This window comes from Trichomycterus rosablanca, chromosome 5 (assembly GCF_030014385.1).
Source record: "Trichomycterus rosablanca isolate fTriRos1 chromosome 5, fTriRos1.hap1, whole genome shotgun sequence".
NCBI classification, from domain to species: domain Eukaryota; kingdom Metazoa; phylum Chordata; class Actinopteri; order Siluriformes; family Trichomycteridae; genus Trichomycterus; species Trichomycterus rosablanca.
In genome coordinates, this window is record NC_085992.1 from 15,633,296 (window position 1) to 15,652,489 (window position 19,194).

A 19,194-nucleotide genomic window follows, 5' to 3' on the forward strand; every position below is an offset into this window, starting at 1 on the left:
CCAGTAGGCGTATTGACTGAGTCTAACTGAGTGAATGTTTAATGCGCTGTGATGGACTGGTACCCTGTCTGTAATGCATTTCTGCCTGCCTTGTGCCCTTTGGTACCAGGATGGGCACTGGATTTGTCTTGACCTTGACAAGGATTACTGAAAATGAATGAAGTATAGTACGGTTTAACTCTCTCTCTCTCTCTCTCTCTCTCTCTGTGTGTGTGTGTGTGTGTGTGTGTGTGTGTGTGTAGTGTAGTGTGGAGCAGGTGCAGGTGATGTGGAGTGAAGGTTTTGGTAGCAGGATGACGGTGGCCAAGCTGCTGCTCTCCTCGTTCCTGCTACACACGCTCGTTGAAGGTAACACACACACACACACACACACACACACTATATGGCCAAAGTATGAGCTTATTAGATGCTCCCATCTAATCCAACAAGTATTTTTAAGCCAAGAAGGCTTGGCTCACGATTGATGTTCCTATTCATCTCAAATGTATTCAGTTGGGTTGAGGGCAGAGCTCCAAACTCATTAAACCAAGTCTTTCTGGACCTTGCGTTGTGAACACAGACAAAGGAAACTGACTTGCCCAAACTGTTGCCACAAAATATGGTGACATAAACCATATGATTTTTGTAATATGATTAATTTGATAGAATAGGTAATCAGCCATAGCAGTAGCTGAAATAACTGAATTCAATAATTATGAGGACTTGTCCACATATATATCAGTCAGCGGATTGGCTACTCTAAATTGGGAGAAAAAGGGGGTAAAATGCAAAATAGATCTATACAGAATCTTAAATGCAGTTTTTGGAATTTTTACCAAAGGTTGCCAGATTTTCTGTCTCATCATGACTGTGTCCTTTTGTAAAAATCCAAAAAATTGGTATAAAGTAAGTTCTGTGGGACTCCTGAGTGTTCAACCTCACTAAACACCTTTGGTATGAATCAGAACGTTGATTGCAAGCCAGTTCAACCATGATCAGGCGTCCACATACTTTTGGGCATAGGGTATATTGTGTATTTCACAGGAAATATTCATTAAGGGTTTTAACAAGCTGCCTGTAGAGTTCTGGGTAAATTTGTTTATCTGTACGTTCTTACAATTCGGACCTTCTGTCCTCGTCCCCCCGTCCACTCCTTTATTTGTCTCAGTGCTGACTCTTTACCCGTCTCCTTCTCCACCTGTCGTTCTCTCATCCTGTCCTACTCGCTCAATCAAGTTCTCCTGCACGTCCATCACTCAATTTTCACTTTGCTGCTGGGTCAACACTCAGCACACTGAGTGTGTGTTTGTGTGTGAGAGTGAGTGTGTGTGAGAGTGTGTGTGTGTGTGTGTGTGTGTGTGTGACATCTCTGATCTCTGAGTTATCACCACAATGTCACCACCACTTTGTAATGTTCTGAATGCTTGGCGTTCTTATGCTCCTGTTTTCTCCGCTTGTCTCTTCATCTTAAGATCTTCTCTTCTTCTTTCTCTTTATGCTTTCTCTTCATTTTCTCTTTCATTTCTCTTTGTACTTTTCTCTTGCCTCTTCTATTTCTCTTCTTACTTTATTAGTTTTCTACCTTTTCGTTATCTTCTTCCTTTTCTCTTTCTGTTCTCTTTTCATTATTTGCTTGTTCTTCTTTGTCTTTTCTTTTTTCTTTGATATTTTCCTTTTCTCCTATTTTTCTTTTCTTTTCTCTTTTTTCTCTCATTTTCTATCTTTTATTTTTTTCTATTGATCTTTTCTCTTTTCTGTTCTTTCTTTCCACTTCTTTATTTTCTCTACTCTTCTTTTCTCTTTTCTGTCCTTTTCACTTTTGTCTTTTCAATTTTTCCTTTTCTCTTCTTCCTTTTCTTTTTACTTCTTTCTGTTCTCTTTTCTCTTTTTCCTTTTTTCTTCTTACTTTTTTCTTTTCTGTTTCTTTCTTTTCTGTCCTTCCAATTTTTATTTTCTCTTTTCTGTTCTTTCTTTTCACCATTTCTTTATCTCTTCTTTTATTTAATTTTTTCTGTCCTTTTCGCTTTTGTCTTTTTCCTTTTTCCTTTTCTTTTTCCTTTTCTCTTTTCTTTTCTGTCCTTCCTTTTCACTTTTGTCTTTTCACTTCTTCCTTTTCTCTTCTTTTCTTTTTTCTTTTCTGTGCTTTCTTTTCACTTATTCCTTTTCTCTTCTTTTCTTTTTTCTGTTTTTTTTCTGTCACCTTTTCTTTATCTCTTCTTTTCTTTTCTCTGTTCTTTTCTTTCTTTTCACTTCTTTCTTTTTTCTTCTTTTTTTCTCCATGTTCTTTCTTGTCTCTCTTCTTTTTTTTCTTTTTCTTACATCTTACTTTGCTGCGCTCTCTCTCTTCTGGCTTACTCCCGGTCTCCCTCTCGCATGGTGCTAATAACCGTGGCTAATCCTATTGGAACTGCGTTTTCATGGTTATTATCTCTAAGTGATTGTCGAGAGCTTTGCAGCTTCACAAAAACGAGAGAAAATTAGAGACGTTCTGATCACTTACCATGCATGAACACCCCAAACATAATGAGACTAATATACAGAGAGAGAGAGAGAGAGAGAGAGAGAGAGAGGGGAAAAAAGAGAAAGCAAAGCAGAAAAAGGAAATGTCACAGGAAAGACAAAAGTTAAAAGAAGAACTAAAGACCTAAACAAATTAAAGGCAGAAAAAGGATGAGACCAAATAAAACTGAAATGTATTATTTATTTTATATTTTTCCTTTTGCTCTTTTTGTAAAATAAAGATGAGAATTAAACTTTATAGATTTGAGACAATGGGACAATTCAAAAACAGATTTGAGAGAATGAGAGAATTTAAAAATAAAAATAAAAATAAATAAAAATAGAGAAGCGGCATTAAAATGATATAAGCGATGAGAAGAGTGGATGACAGTCTGCCAAGCAATGTGAGGCTGAATTAGCTTATCTGCACTAGCTGCTTAATGTGATGTGATAGGTGAAGAGACGGAGAGATATAGAGCAAAGATGAAAGGATGGGTCTGTCTGAAAATCTAGTGAGCTGCCTTGCTGCCTACTGCCTACATAGGCAGCTGTTTAAGTAGAGAGGATTCTAATAAGACATCGAACGTATAAGGCAGATTATTCAGACGCACTACTTAGACAGTGATTACAGTGATTATGTCGCCACAGTTTTAGCTTACTTAGCTAACATAGTTAGCCTCAGGCTATTTAAACCAATGTGCTAAGGTGGCACAACCATCAAGCATGCCAACTAACATCTCCATCCATGTACAGAAAATGGTTACATTTGTTGCTCCGCATTCGTCCACCATATTTGTAGTTTTTTTATGGTGAGGAAAAGTTGTGCCGCACTGAATGCTGGGATTGCCTTCACTGCTAAGGAAGCATTGGATGCTATTTTGTTATTCAGTCAGATTATTGCTTTGAATTAAGGCATCTTAGTAGGCAGCATTTTAAGGCAGAGATGTTCACAAGTCACAAAATACGAGTCCGATTCAAGTCACAAGTCTTTAGACTAGAGTCAGAGTCAAGTCACGAGTCTTAGGCTAGAGTCCGAGTCAAGTCACAAGTCAATATAATATACACAAAACATATACTGGAAATGTAGCATAGAAATAAACAAATAATATGTATGCAGCAAATGTATTTTGCTGTTTTACTTCGTGCCTTTACTTTCCTAGTCATTGTGCAAATGAATGTAATTTCCGTAACAAGAAGAATTTTACTCAAAATTAAAATCAGAAGGTCTGATTGGTTCAGAAAGCGGTCTTTCAACCATTAGCGCCAATTCTGTAGGAGCATTCCATTCAACCCAGTTGTTCCTGTGAAGTGCAGTACGTAGAGTATTCCACCATTTAAAGTGAGATTCCAATCCAAAGGTAACGAAAATGTTCAAATGAAGTGAACTTCAAACTGTGTAGGGAGTAGGGAGTGACGCTTCATCACTACGCCGGAAGTTGGCTGTACCATTTACCCATTGCGTGCGTTGGGGGTTAAGATGGCCGGAGCGTTATTAGAGAGCAGAATATTTATAATAATAATTATAAATGATAAATAATTATAATTGTCACGTGTAACTAATGTTAACACATGCTGACGCTAACGACTCTTGTTGTTCAACGGTAATTTTTTTGAGTGTCATGAGTCGAGTCATTTGAAACGAGTCCGAGTCGAGTCTGAAGTCGCTGTGTGTGCAACTTACGTGCGATTTGGTCCCCATCTCTGTTTTAAGGTATCTAAGAATAAAGACAGCCTTCTTCTCGGGAGTGTGCATAGGATGACGTAAAATGCCTCTATGTAGAGAGATCACTAGGTTTTTAGACATACCCAATATTTCATCTTGGAAAAAATGGATTCAAACTCAGAATCATGATAATAATAGTATGAGATGACTTTAAAGAAATGTGATAAACCTACTGAATGAACCTCTTTAGGTAACTTGGGACCAGGACAGGGTGTAAGAGTTGAGTTGCGTTGTGTACAGGGGCAGTTGTAGCTTAGTGGTTAAAGTACAGGACCAATAATCAAAAGGTCTCTGTTTCTCTGCCAAGTCACTGTTGGGCCCCTTAACCCTCAATTGCTTAGACAATATACTGTCACAGTACTGTAAGTTGCTTTGGATAAAGGCATCTGCTAAATGCTGTAAATGTAAATGTAATGTAAGTGTGTAAGACCATGAGTGCAGGACACTTGAGAGCTGTGAGATCTGTTTTGATCTGTGCCGTGGGCTCAAAACGACACTAGCGCTCGTCACGGTTACACACTGGGTGCAGCCGCTGATCACAGGAATTTGGGCAAAATGTTGGCTCAAATCTGGCTGAAAATCGTCTAGTGTGCACAGAGGATGACTGGCAAAGGTAGACTTGTTAAAATCAGAGACTAGAATTTCACACACACACACACACACACACACACACACACACATTCACTGAGATTGCCTGAGGCTCGATCAAAGTACTAATGCTATGGTCTGACGAAACAGCTTGTCTCCTGCTAGGTCTGAAACACAGACGACACACACAGGAGACAAGGACACACGCTTAGATGTATGTGTGTGTGTGTTTATTGTAACTCACAGATGCACAGATACATCAAAATCAATCCTCAAATTGTGCCTTAAATACTGAACCATGCAGGTTTGGGGTACTATGGTCAATGTAGGTAAAGAAATTTGCAGGTAAAAAAGAAGAGAGACTAAAAACAGAATTAAAATATACAATAGTCAACAGTACATTACATGGACAAAAGTTTTGGGACACGCTTTCTAATTATTGAATTCAGGTGTTTCAGCACATCAGTTGGTAACAGGTATAATATATCAATTATATAAAGGAAATTATATGCCTCCAATTTGTTACCAACAGCTTACATATTTCCTATTTCCTGTTCCAGCATGACTGTACCCCTGTAGCTTGGTTTAAAGAAACACCAGTGGCCTGCCCAGAGCCCTGACCTCAACCCCACTGAACTGCTTTGGTATGAACTGGGTATCAGCTGAGGTTTTCCTGACCAACATCAGTGCCCAGCCATACAAAAGCTATTTTCTGAATGGGCACAAATTCCCACAAACATACTTCAAAGTGTTTTCAGAAGCCTTCTTAGAGGACTGGCTGTTATAGCTGAAAATATTGCACAGCGGTCACTTGATTTTAGTACCATGTATTTTTTTTAAATTGGGGTGTCCAACAAGCTCGTGGTCAGGTGCCCATATCCTTTTGGCCGTATAGTGTTTGTGGACATCTGACCATGCGCTGTTGGGGATGTTGAACAATAGGATCTAATGTTAGAGATAGAGCAGAGGAAAGATGCTGCTTCAGCCAGCAAACTAGAGGGCTGTGTCTCAAACCTTAAAAAAGAAACTAGAGAAGAGGTCAGAGACAGGAGTGACAGGAAAGTAAAAAAAAAAAAAAAAAGAAGGCAAATAAACAGAATACAAATATACACCATAGGATCAAAAGAATTGGGACACCTGACCATGAACCATTAAACATCTGAAATCTAAAAGATTGAGGCATTATGTTAAATATTTTCAGTATAAGACGAGCAAAAACGCTGCTTCAGAAAGCTCACTTCACTGTATTAGGGCACCTGACCAAGAGCTGTTAAACATCTAAAATCTAAGTAATTGGCATAATGGCATGATGTTAAATTTTTGCAATATAAGACTGTGCACAGAGCAGAGCAAAGGCGTTGCTTCAGAACTGCCACTCACTGGACAATGTTGCTTTTTAGTCTTTTAGAGTAAGTTCTAGAGAAAGCTTATCATCAAGGTTTGATGTAATGTTTGTTCCCAAACACTCTTTTGCTCTTGTGTCTGCTCAAACCAGTCTGTCCATTCTTCTCTGGCATCTTCTATTAACAACCCATTTAGGCTTAGCTGAACTGCCGCTTACTGGATGCTGTTGTTTTTTTCTGGTCTTTCTGTGTAACTTCTAAAGAAAGCCCATCTTCAAAGTTTGATATTATGTTTGTGTCTGTCTGTTCTTCTCTGACCTCTTCTTTAAATGGTACAGAACAGAAAGGAAAAATAAAAGGCTAATAACCACAGAATGAAAATATACACCATAGGACCAAAAGTATTCGGACACCTGACCATGAGCCATTAAACATCTGAAATCTAAAAGATTGGGACATGATGTTAAATATTTTCAGTATAAAACTGCACAGAGCAGAGCCAAGACGCTGCTTCAGAACTGCCACTTACTGGACATTTTTGTTTATTCTGGTCTTTCTGTGTAAATTCTAGAGAAAGCTTCTATTAACAACACTTCTATTAACATTTAGGCTCAGCAGAACTGCTGCTCACTGGATGCTTTTGTTTTTTCTGGTCTTTATAAGTAAATTCTAAACAAAACCCATCCTATATAAATGGTACAGAATGAAAAAAACAAAATAAATAAAAACACACCATAGGACCAAAAGTATTTGGACACCTGACCATGAGGCGTCTAAAATCTAAAAGATTGGGGCATGATGTTAAATATTTGCAGTATAAAACTGTGCACAGAGCAGAGCAAAGATGCTGCTTCAGAATTGCCACTCACTTGATGTTTTTGTTTTTTTCTGGACTTTCTTTGTAAATTCTAGAGAAAGCCCATCCTCGAGGTTCGATGTTATGTTTGTTCGGAAAATGCTTTCCCACCATTGTTCTCTGGTCTTTTCTATTAACAACACATTTAGGCCCAGCAGAACTGCCGTTTACTGGATGCTTTTGTCTTTTCTGGTCTTTTTGTGTAAATTCAAAAAAAAAAAAAAAAAAAGGCAAATGAAAATAATAAAGGCGAAAAAACAATAAAAAAAATACACCCCATATGACAAAAAGTATTTGGACACCTGACCATGAGGTGTTTCATGTCTGAAATCTAAAAGATTGGGGCATGATGTTAAATATTTGCAGTATAATATTTGCAGTGCACAGGGCAGAGCAAAGGCGCTGCTTCAGTCGGCAAGCTAAAGTGTCAAACCACATAGAGGCAGAGGAAATGGAAAATAGATGCAAATTTAAAAAAAGAAAGGCAGTAAAATGCAGAAAGAAACACACACACACACACATTGCTAGTATTGATTAGTGAGCGGACGCTAACGGGCTGGCACAGCGCTGGTGTTTATTTGTTGTGTATCTGATTCAGGTTTCCCCCACACAGATGAGTCAATCCACCTGGTGTGGTCTGAGTGTGTTTTTGTATGTTTATATTAGTGTGTGCGCGCGCTGTGTGGATATATTCAATAATCATTTGCTTTCTTCCCACAGCTTTTAATCAACCTCCACGGTTTCAGAACTATTTCTTCCAGTCGTACCTGCTAATCTACGAGAACACACCAGTCGGTGAGTCGCAGGCTCCCACACACACACATGATTTGTGTATTTGAATGCTGTGTATTCATAGCACACGGAGGGATTGTTTACAGGCTGAAACTGGTTCTTCGGGAATGGATTTCTGTATCAGTAGCGTTTAGTAAAGTATTGAGGTGACAATGTTAAAGCGTGACTGTACCCATGGCTGGATTACTGACCGGGCCAGTGGGGCCAGCGCCCAGGGGCCCTTGAGGTCAGGGGGCCCCGGGGGGGCCCTGGCCCAAAACATTTTGCGATGCCTACCAGAGTTCAAAAGAGGACAAATTGTTGGTGCACGTCTTGCTGGCGCATCTGTGACCAAGACAGCAAGTCTTTGTGATGTATCAAGAGCCACGGTATCCAGGGTAATGTCAGCATACCACCAAGAAGGACAAACCACATCCAACAGGATTAACTGTGGACGCAAGAGGAAGCTGTCTGAAAGGGATGTTCGGGTGCTAACCCGGATTGTATCCAAAAAACATAAAACCACGGCTGCCCAAATCACGGCAGAATTAAATGTGCACCTCAACTCTCCTCTTTCCACCAGAACTGTCCGTCGGGAGCTCCACAGGGTCGATATACACGGCCGGGCTGCTATAGCCAAACCTTTGGTCACTCGTGCCGATGCCAAACGTCGGTTTCAATGGTGCAAGGAGCGCAAATCTTGGGCTGTGGACAATGTAAAACATGTATTGTTCTCTGATGAGTCCACCTTTACTGTTTTCCCCACATCCGGGAGAGTTACGGTGTGGAGAAGCCCCAAAGAAGCGTACCACCCAGACTGTTGCATGCCCAGAGTGAAGCATGGGGGTGGATCAGTGATGGTTTGGGCTGCCATATCATGGTATTCCCTTGGCCCAATACTTGTGCTAGATGGGCGCGTCACTGCCAAGGACTACCGAACCATTCTGGAGGACCATGTGCATCCAATGGCGGTGCCGTGTATCAGGATGACAATGCACCAATACACACAGCAAGACTGGTGAAAGATTGGTTTGATGAACATGAAAGTGAAGTTGAACATCTCCCATGGCCTGTACAGTCACCAGATCTAAATATTATTGAGCCACTTTGGGGTGTTTTGGAGAAGCGAGTCAGGAAACGTTTTCCTCCACCAGCATCACGTAGTGACCTGGCCACTATCCTGCAAGAAGAATGGCTTAAAATCCCTCTGACCACTGTGCAGGACTTGTATATGTCATTTCCAAGACGAATTGACGCTGTATTGGCCGCAAAAGGAGGCCCTACACCATACTAATAAATTATTGTGGTCTAAAACCAGGTGTTTCAGTTATTTTGTCCAACCCCTGTAAGTGAGTGCAAATGTTGCTTCACAGAGCAAAGTAGAGGCAAAAGTACATCAGTTGCAAAGTTCACCAAAATTATTGATGTAAATTGCTCATCGGCAACGATGGTATTGGAATGGGTGGCCTTGGTAGTGGCGTCCTGAGCTGATTTATCTTCACTGTTAGCCCTATTTTTATGTTTTGCTAGCCAACGGTCCATTTTCTAAACTCAGCTGTATAACATTAGACCTGCATGTGTGCGTGGTCAGCGAGACTAATCAAATATGCCTCCTGTGGGTGAAAAGTAAATTGCATTAGTTTTAGAAGTAAAAACATCTCTTAATGTCACGCCCCCCTGGACAGGTACTCATGCCCTACAGGTTGAAACCCCAGGATTAGATAACTGCATAACTGCGCAGGTGATTAGATGTTCGTAATAAAGTGTACAGTGAGTGTAGTCCTCGATGTGAATGCAAAATCAACATTCTCACACAGGACGCTGTCTGTCTGTCTGCCTTTCTTATTTTCTTTGAAATTTGTATTTTTTTACCCCTCTCTGCTTTTTCTAGTCCTTCATTTAGCTCACACACTTTTTCTCACTATCCGTTTCATCAGTTTACGAATGTCTCGGATGATTGACAAGTCAATTTGAGAGTGTCAGGCTTTTCTTCACCCTTCTCTGTGATGGCAGGAGGCTGAATTAAAAAAGATATATTGAAGTTAGCCGGTAGAAAGCTCTCTCAGCAACAAATCTACCTATTACGTGCTCAGCCCACTTTTCTGTGAAGACTAGACCAGTGGCCAAAAGTATGTGGACACCACTTCTATTATTATTTCATTCAGGTGTTTCAGTCACACGTATTGCTAACAGGTATAGAAAAAACAAGCATATAGATTGTACACTTCAAACTTTGTAGCCATAGTTTGGGGAAGGTCCTACCTTTTGACTGAATGGGCACAAATTCCCACAGACACACTCTTAGATCTTGTGGGATCTTGATGTGGTTCTGTGTAGTCCCATAGAGCTCTGAAGTCAACTCCACTTGACTCTGCTGTATTGGAACGTTAATCACAAGCCAGGTCTTGTCATCCGACATTAATGCTTGTCCTCACAATTTTGCCTTTGACTGAATGGGCACAAATTCCCACAGACACACTCTAAAATCTTGTAGGATGGTTTTTCAGAGGGTATGAGGCTGTTGTATGTACAACTGTTTTGTAGGCCAGCCACTTCTGTTCAGATGATTGCTCTTGATGTGGTTCTGTGTAGTCCCACATCCTTTGACTCTACTGTATTGTAACATTAATCACAAGCCAGGCCTTGTCATTTGACATTAATGCCTGACCTCACAAATGCACCTTTGCCTGAATGGGCACAAACTCCCACAGACACACTCTTAAATCTTGTAGGATGCCTTTTCATAGAGGTGGAGCCTGCTATATGTACATCTGTTTTGTAGGCCAACCACTTCTGTGCAGATTCACTTTTTCTTTTTGAGTTTTTGTACACTTCCAAATTATTGCTCTCGCTGTGGTTCTGTGTAGTCCCATAGAGCCCTGAAGTCAACTCCACTTGAGTGTACTGTATTGGAACGTTAATCACAAGCCAGGTCTTGTCATCCGACATTAATGCTTGTCCTCACAAAATTTGCCTTTGACTGAATGGGCACAAATTCCCACAGACACACTCTTAAATCTTGTAGGAAGCCTTTTCGAAGGGGTCGAGGCTGTTGTATGTACAACTGTTTTGTAGGCCAGCTACTTCTGTGCAAAATCAACGTTTCTTTTTGAGTTTTGTACACTTTCAAATAATTGCTCTCGATGTGGTTCTGTGTAGTCCCATAGAGCCCTACTGAGTCTACTGTATTGGAACATTAATCACTAACCAGGTCTTGTTATCCGACATTAATGCCTGACCTTGGATGCCCTTTTTAGAGAGGTGGAGGTTATTATATGTACTGTTTTGTAGGTCAGATTCACTGTTTCTTTTTGAGTTTTTGTACACTTCTAAATAATTGCTTGTGATATGGTTCTGTTTAGTCCCACAGCTTTAAAAAAATGACATTGTAGCCCTTATCCAGCTGATAAGTAGAGCTGTTTTTCTTAGCTCTTTTGGAATGTCATAAGGTTGTGGCATAGTTCTCCTGTAGATACTTTAATGTGACTGCTTTGCTTTGATAGGAAGGCTTAAGTTAAGTGAGATTTATATTCTGCAGGGCACTTAAGATCTCAGGTGTGTTAGATCAAGTGTATCTCTCTCTCTCACACAGACACACACACACACACACACACACACAAAAGCACACCCGCTGTCCTTTCTGTCCTGGCTGACTCTAAGTGGTGGTCATCAGCCATGTCTGATTGGGTGGGGGTGATGGCTTGTTCAGAGTGTCTCTGTGTGTGTGTTTGTGTTGCTACCAATTTGTCACCATTATGGTTTATTAGGGTCGCAGATGTCCTCATACTGAAGGACTTCCAGAGCATCCACTGTCACAACCTAACAGTCAAATGTTCATGGGATTGTTTGTGTGTGTGTGTGTGTGTGTGTGTGTGTGTGTGTGTGTGTGTGTGTGTGTGTGTGTGTGTGTGTGTGTGTGTGTTTTGCATGCTTTTGGATAAATGGATGGATGGATACATGGATAAAGTGATGGATGAATGGATGGATGGATAGATAGATGGATGGATAGTTAGATGGATGGATGGATGGATAGATAAATGGATGGATGGATGGATAGATGGATGGATGGATGGATGGATAAATGGATGGATGGATGGATGGATACATGGATGGATGGATGGATAGATGAATAGTTAGATGGATGGATGGATGATGGATGGCTGGATGAATAGGTGAATAAATAGATGGATGGATGGATGGATGGATAGATAAATGGATGGATGGATGGATAGATGAATAGATGGATAGTTGGATGGATGGATGGATAAATGGATAGATAGATGGATGGATACATGGATGGATGGATGGATAGATGAATAGATGGATAGTTAGATGGATGGATGGATGATGGATGGCTGGATGGATAGGTGAATGAATAGATGGATGGATGGATAGATGAATAGGTGAATAAATAGATGGATGGATGGATAGATGGATGGATGGATGGAGGGAGGGATGAATAGATAGATGGATGGATGGATGGATGAATGGATGGATGGATGGATGAATAGGTAGATGGATGGATTAATGGATGGATGAATGTCTAGACGGATGGCCAGACAGATGATTGGCTGTGCAATGAATAGTTTTAAACTATTCTTTGGCAAACCCACACATGCCGTGCGGGGTCATCATGACCTTGCAACGCTTTTGTAGAGCTCAAAATAGACCAATACCATCGAGTCAGTACCACACCACAAACCCTACGTCCAGACTGCTAGTGATGCAACCTGACAAAGCGACCGGCTATCATTTATCATCACTTAGAGCTGTCGACTTCTGGCGACAGAAGGCAGAGACAAAATGTAGTGAAGCAAAGTGGGCGGAGTCAGTGATGTGAAACTGGGTAAAGTTTAACTTTATGCAAATAAGGAGTGAAGAAATGTGGCAATTTTGGTGGCAATCAATCGCTTACGAGCAATGATGACGCTGCCGTTGTGAACACAGCGCGATGAACAATCAGTGATTTGGGCGACATGAAGTGCAAAGTCATTTAGAGTCTGAATGTAGTGTAAGACTACAGTTGGATTGTACTTATTCTGTCAATTGAACATTTGTACTACACTGTTGTTGGTGTTCCGATTCATCCAAAAGGTGTTTGGTGACAGTGATGTCAGAGCTCTGTCCAGGCTATGGGGCAATCCGTTTTTGGTTCCTACTTACAGGTAGAAGAGAAGGACATTGCTGTGGCGTCTAACTTTTGCAAATATACACCAGCGATTGCAAAGAACAAACAAAGTTTTTTGTCATGTTGACTGCACAGACAGTGATGGATTACACAGAGATGAAATTTATATACAAGCGATTTCTCTCTAGGATTTTTATTTTTAGCGGGAACACATCTGATTTGTGGTAAAACTGTGTGGAAAGGAATCTGATTTGTGATTAAATTGTTGTGAGTAAAATATGCTGTATTGTCATTGCATTTGCTTTTATTTATTTAGTTAAAACATGGCAACCAAATGCTTACAGGCAATATTGACACTGCCAGTGTGAACACAGGCCGATCAGCGATCAAAGATTTGGGCGACATGAAGTGAAAAATCGCTGCCGGTTTGAACCTACAGTTGGATTGTACTCATTCCATCAACTTAACATTTGTACTGCACTGGTGTTGGTATTCCGATTCATTCCAAAGGTGTTTGAGTCACCAAAGCTCTTCCATGGTGGGCTAATGTATCATTCTGCAAAACCGTACAAACAGCATACACACACACACACATACACACACAAACATATAAAAACACATAGCATTTTTTTTTTTTTTTTGCCTGGCATCAGGTAAAGCATGCCAACCAAATGCTTACGGGCAATGATGACGCTGCCGGTGAGAACAAAGGGGCAATGAGCGATCAGCGATTTGGGCAACATGAGGTGAAAAATCGCTGCCGTTCTGAATGTAGGGTTAGACAGTTGGACCCTCTTTGGATTGTAATTATTCTGTCAATTGAACATTTGTACTGCATTGTTGTTGGTATTCCGATTCATCCCAAAAAACTCTTCCTCTGAACCAAAACTCATCCAACCAGGCTGTTAGCACCTAGATTGACTCTTGATAGCTTTGTGCACCAGCACACAGTCATGCTGGAACAAGGAACCTTGTGACAAAGTTAACAGGATGGAATTGATGTGCCAGCCAATGGATGTGGTTACACACACCTGTAATTAGTATACAGCAGGGATGCCCACATACTTTTAGCCCTATATTGTACAAGTGAATGTAGAATCGTACAGCATACAGATGTGCGTGTTGATGACTGCGCTGGTGGATATTCGGCGCCCGTATTTCCATAATGTATCTAAATCTCGTGTAATCTATCACCCTCCCTCTCAGCGCTCAATTCCGCTGAGATTGCTGTGTTTGCGCTATAACGAATTTGCGAGCGGCTTCATTAGACTAATTAGTCAATTAGCTTGCTGTAGCAGATGCATTCGTCTGTAGAAATGACAAAATGCTCAGAGTCTGTGTGACGTTCAGTAAAGGGCATTCTGGAGATAAGCGTAATGGTAGTTTAACGGCACCCTCCGACTTCAGCCGCCAAAACTTTCACTCCTTAATTAGTATAGATGATACCAACACGGGTATCACACACACACACACACACACACACACACCTTTAAACACACGTAATACACGTGCACGCACAAGCAATACAAGAGTTGATTTGCTTATTTTCACATACAAACAGAACTGCACTCACAACCAAACACAATTACAGACACTCTAACAAACGCACACATACACAACTAAATACGCACACATACAAATGCGTGCACACACACACACACACACACACACACACACAAAGACACATATCTACATGTAATACACACATTTGCAAGCACACAGAATACAAGGGTTGATATGCTTATTGTCACACACACATAAATGCACACACACACACACACCAAACACTTACACAGACACACTTTACACACACACAGACAGCCAGCCAAATACACACACATACAAACACACACACACAAATGTGTGCAGACAGAACCAAACACACAATGACACACACACACATTTACATGTAATACACATGAACAAGCACACAGAATACAAGGGTTGATATGTTTTCACACACACACACACACACACACACACAACTGCACAAACACATACACACATAACTGCACAAACACATACACAGACTTTAACAAATGCACACATACACAACCAAATACATACATACAAACACACACACTAGGACACATACAGTATATACATGTACACACGTGCATGCACATGGAATACAAGAGTTGATTTGCTTGTTTATACACACACACACACACACACAAATGCACACACACACACACAACCAAACACTTACACAGACACACTTTAACACACACACATACACAATCAAATACACACACAAACACACACAAATGTGTGCAGACAGAACCAAACACACAAACACACATTTACATGTAATACACATAAACAAGTACACAGAATACAAGGGTTGATATGTTTTCACACACACACACACGTTTATACACACACACACACACACACACACACACACACACACAACCAAACACTTACACAGACACACTTTACACACACATACACAACCAAATACAAACACGCGCACGCGCACACACACACAAATGTGTGCAGACAGAACCAAACACACAAAGACACACACACATTTACATGTAATACACATGAACAAGCAGACAGAACACAAGGGATATGTTTTCACACACACACACACACATTAACCAAAGCACACATACACAACCAAATACACACACACATGAACGCACACACTCAACTGCACATACACAAACACATACACAGACACACTAACAACACAAATGCATACACACAAACATGCACATACAAAACCAAACACACAGACACCTACAAACACATACACATTTAATACACACACATAAACAGAACTGCACACACAACCAAACACATAGACACTAACAAACGCACACATGTACAACTAAATACACACACATACGAATGCGCACTCACACACACACACAAACAGAACTGCACACACAACCAAACACACACAGACACTAACAAACGCACACATGCACAACTACATACACACACACACAAACAGAACTGCACACACAACCAAACACACACAGACACTAACAAACGCACACATGCACAACTAAATACACACACACACACACAAACAGAACTGCACACACAACCAAACACACACAGACACTAACAAACGCACACATGCACAACTAAATACACACACACACACAAACAGAACTGCACACACAACCAAACACACACAGACACTAACAAACGCACACATGCACAACTAAATACACACACACACACACAAACAGAACTGCACACACAACCAAACACACACAGACACTAACAAACAAACACATGCACAACTAAATACACACACACACACACAAACAGAACTGCACACACAACCAAACACACAGACACTAACAAACGCACACATGCACAACTAAATACACACACACACACACACAAACAGAACTGCACACACAACCAAACACACACAGACACTAACAAACGAACACATGCACAACTAAATACACACACACACAAACAGAACTGCACACACAACCAAACACACACAGACACTAACAAACGCACACATGCACAACTAAATACACACACACACACACAAACAGAACTGCACACACAACCAAACACACACAGACACTAACAAACGCACACATGCACAACTAAATACACACACACACACAAACAGAACTGCACACACAACCAAACACACACAGACACTAACAAACGCACACATGCACAACTAAATACACACACACACACAAACAGAACTGCACACACAACCAAACACACACAGACACTAACAAACAAACACATGCACAACTACATACACACACACACAAACAGAACTGCACACACAACCAAACACACACAGACACTAACAAACGCACACATGCACAACTAAATACACACACACACACACAAACAGAACTGCACACACAACCAAACACACACAGACACTAACAAACGCACACATGCACAACTAAATACACACACACACACAAACAGAACTGCACACACAACCAAACACACACAGACACTAACAAACGCACACATGCACAACTAAATACACACACACACACAAACAGAACTGCACACACAACCAAACACACACAGACACTAACAAACAAACACATGCACAACTAAATACACACACACACACACAAACAGAACTGCACACACAACCAAACACACAGACACTAACAAACGCACACATGCACAACTAAATACACACACACACACACACAAACAGAACTGCACACACAACCAAACACACACAGACACTAACAAACGAACACATGCACAACTAAATACACACACACACAAACAGAACTGCACACACAACCAAACACACACAGACACTAACAAACGCACACATGCACAACTAAATACACACACACACACACAAACAGAACTGCACACACAACCAAACACACACAGACACTAACAAACGCACACATGCACAACTAAATACACACACACACACAAACAGAACTGCACACACAACCAAACACACACAGACACTAACAAACGCACACATGCACAACTAAATACACACACACACAAACAGAACTGCACACACAACCAAACACACACAGACACTAACAAACGCACACATGCACAACTAAATACACACACACACACAAACAGAACTGCACACACAACCAAACACACACAGACACTAACAAACGCACACATGCACAACTAAATACACACACACACACAAACAGAACTGCACACACAACCAAACACACACAGACACTAACAAACGCACACATGCACAACTACATACACACACACACACAAACAGAACTGCACACACAACCATACACACACAGACACTAACAAACGAACACATGCACAACTAAATACACACACACACACACAAACAGAACTGCACACACAACCAAACACACACAGACACTAACAAACGCACACATGCACAACTAAATACACACACACACACAAACAGAACTGCACACACAACCAAACACACACAGACACTAACAAACGCACACATGCACAACTAAATACACACACACACACAAACAGAACTGCACACACAACCAAACACACACAGACACTAACAAACGAACACATGCACAACTAAATACACACACACACAAACAGAACTGCACACACAACCAAACACACACAGACACTAACAAACGAACACATGCACAACTAAATACACACACACACAAACAGAACTGCACACACAACCAAACACACACAGACACTAACAAACGAACACATGCACAACTAAATACACACACACACAAACAGAACTGCACACACAACCAAACACACACAGACACTAACAAACGAACACATGCACAACTAAATACACACACACACAAACAGAACTGCACACACAACCAAACACACACAGACACTAACAAACGAACACATGCACAACTAAATACACACACACACAAACAGAACTGCACACACAACCAAACACACACAGACACAAACAAACGAACACATGCACAACTAAATACACACACACACACAAACAGAACTGCACACACAACCAAACACACACAGACACAAACAAACGAACACATGCACAACTAAATACACACACACACACAAACAGAACTGCACACACAACCAAACACACACAGACACTAACAAACGAACACATGCACAACTAAATACAGACATACAAATGCGCGCGCACACACACACGCGCGCGAACACACAAAGACACACATCTGCATGTAATACACACATTTGCAAGCACATGGAATACAAGTGTTGATAAGCTTGTTTTTACACATGCACACAAAACACACAACCAATCACATACACAGACACATTCTAACAAATAACCACGAGGAGCACTCGCGCACACACAACACGGGTGATTCCACATCTGACCCTCTCTTCCTCAGCCACGGTCAACTATCTCTGGCGTGCACTTGATCAGAACGCTTCACCGCCGAATCTCTGAGTCAGCAACACTCTGCCATGGTGGGCTAATGTGTCAGTCTGCAACACCCAACAAACAGCATACACACACACACACACCAACATTTCTGTCATTATCATAATTGGCTGTGAGCACTCCTTTTATAAGCAATGTCCATAAAGACATGGTTGACGCGTTTGGTTCAGAGAAACTTTAGTGACCTGCACAGAACTCTGACCTCAACCTCCAGTGAACCTTTAGGTATTGAATGGGAATGTTGACTGCATGCCACACACACACACACACACATACATACAAATACAGGTAATACACGTGCAAGCACATGCAATACAAGGGTTGATTTTCTTGTTTTCATACACACACAAACACACACACACCAACATATCTGAGGAATTTCAGTGGCCGGCACAGAGCCCTGACATCAACCTCCACTGAACCCTTATA

At 41.0% G+C, this 19,194-nt stretch overlaps 1 protein-coding gene across 1 annotated transcript in view; it reads left to right on the top strand.

Annotated features, from left to right (window-relative positions):
* Nucleotides 1–266: 266 nt before the first annotated feature.
* Nucleotides 267–19,194, top strand: part of cdh23 (cadherin-related 23) — a 399,105-nt gene continuing 380,177 nt past the window's right edge. The window contains exons 1-2 of the mRNA XM_062994943.1: nucleotides 267–348; nucleotides 7,709–7,783. Of these exons, the coding sequence (XP_062851013.1) occupies nucleotides 267–348; nucleotides 7,709–7,783 (157 nt within the window). The remainder of the gene's footprint in view (nucleotides 349–7,708; nucleotides 7,784–19,194) is intronic.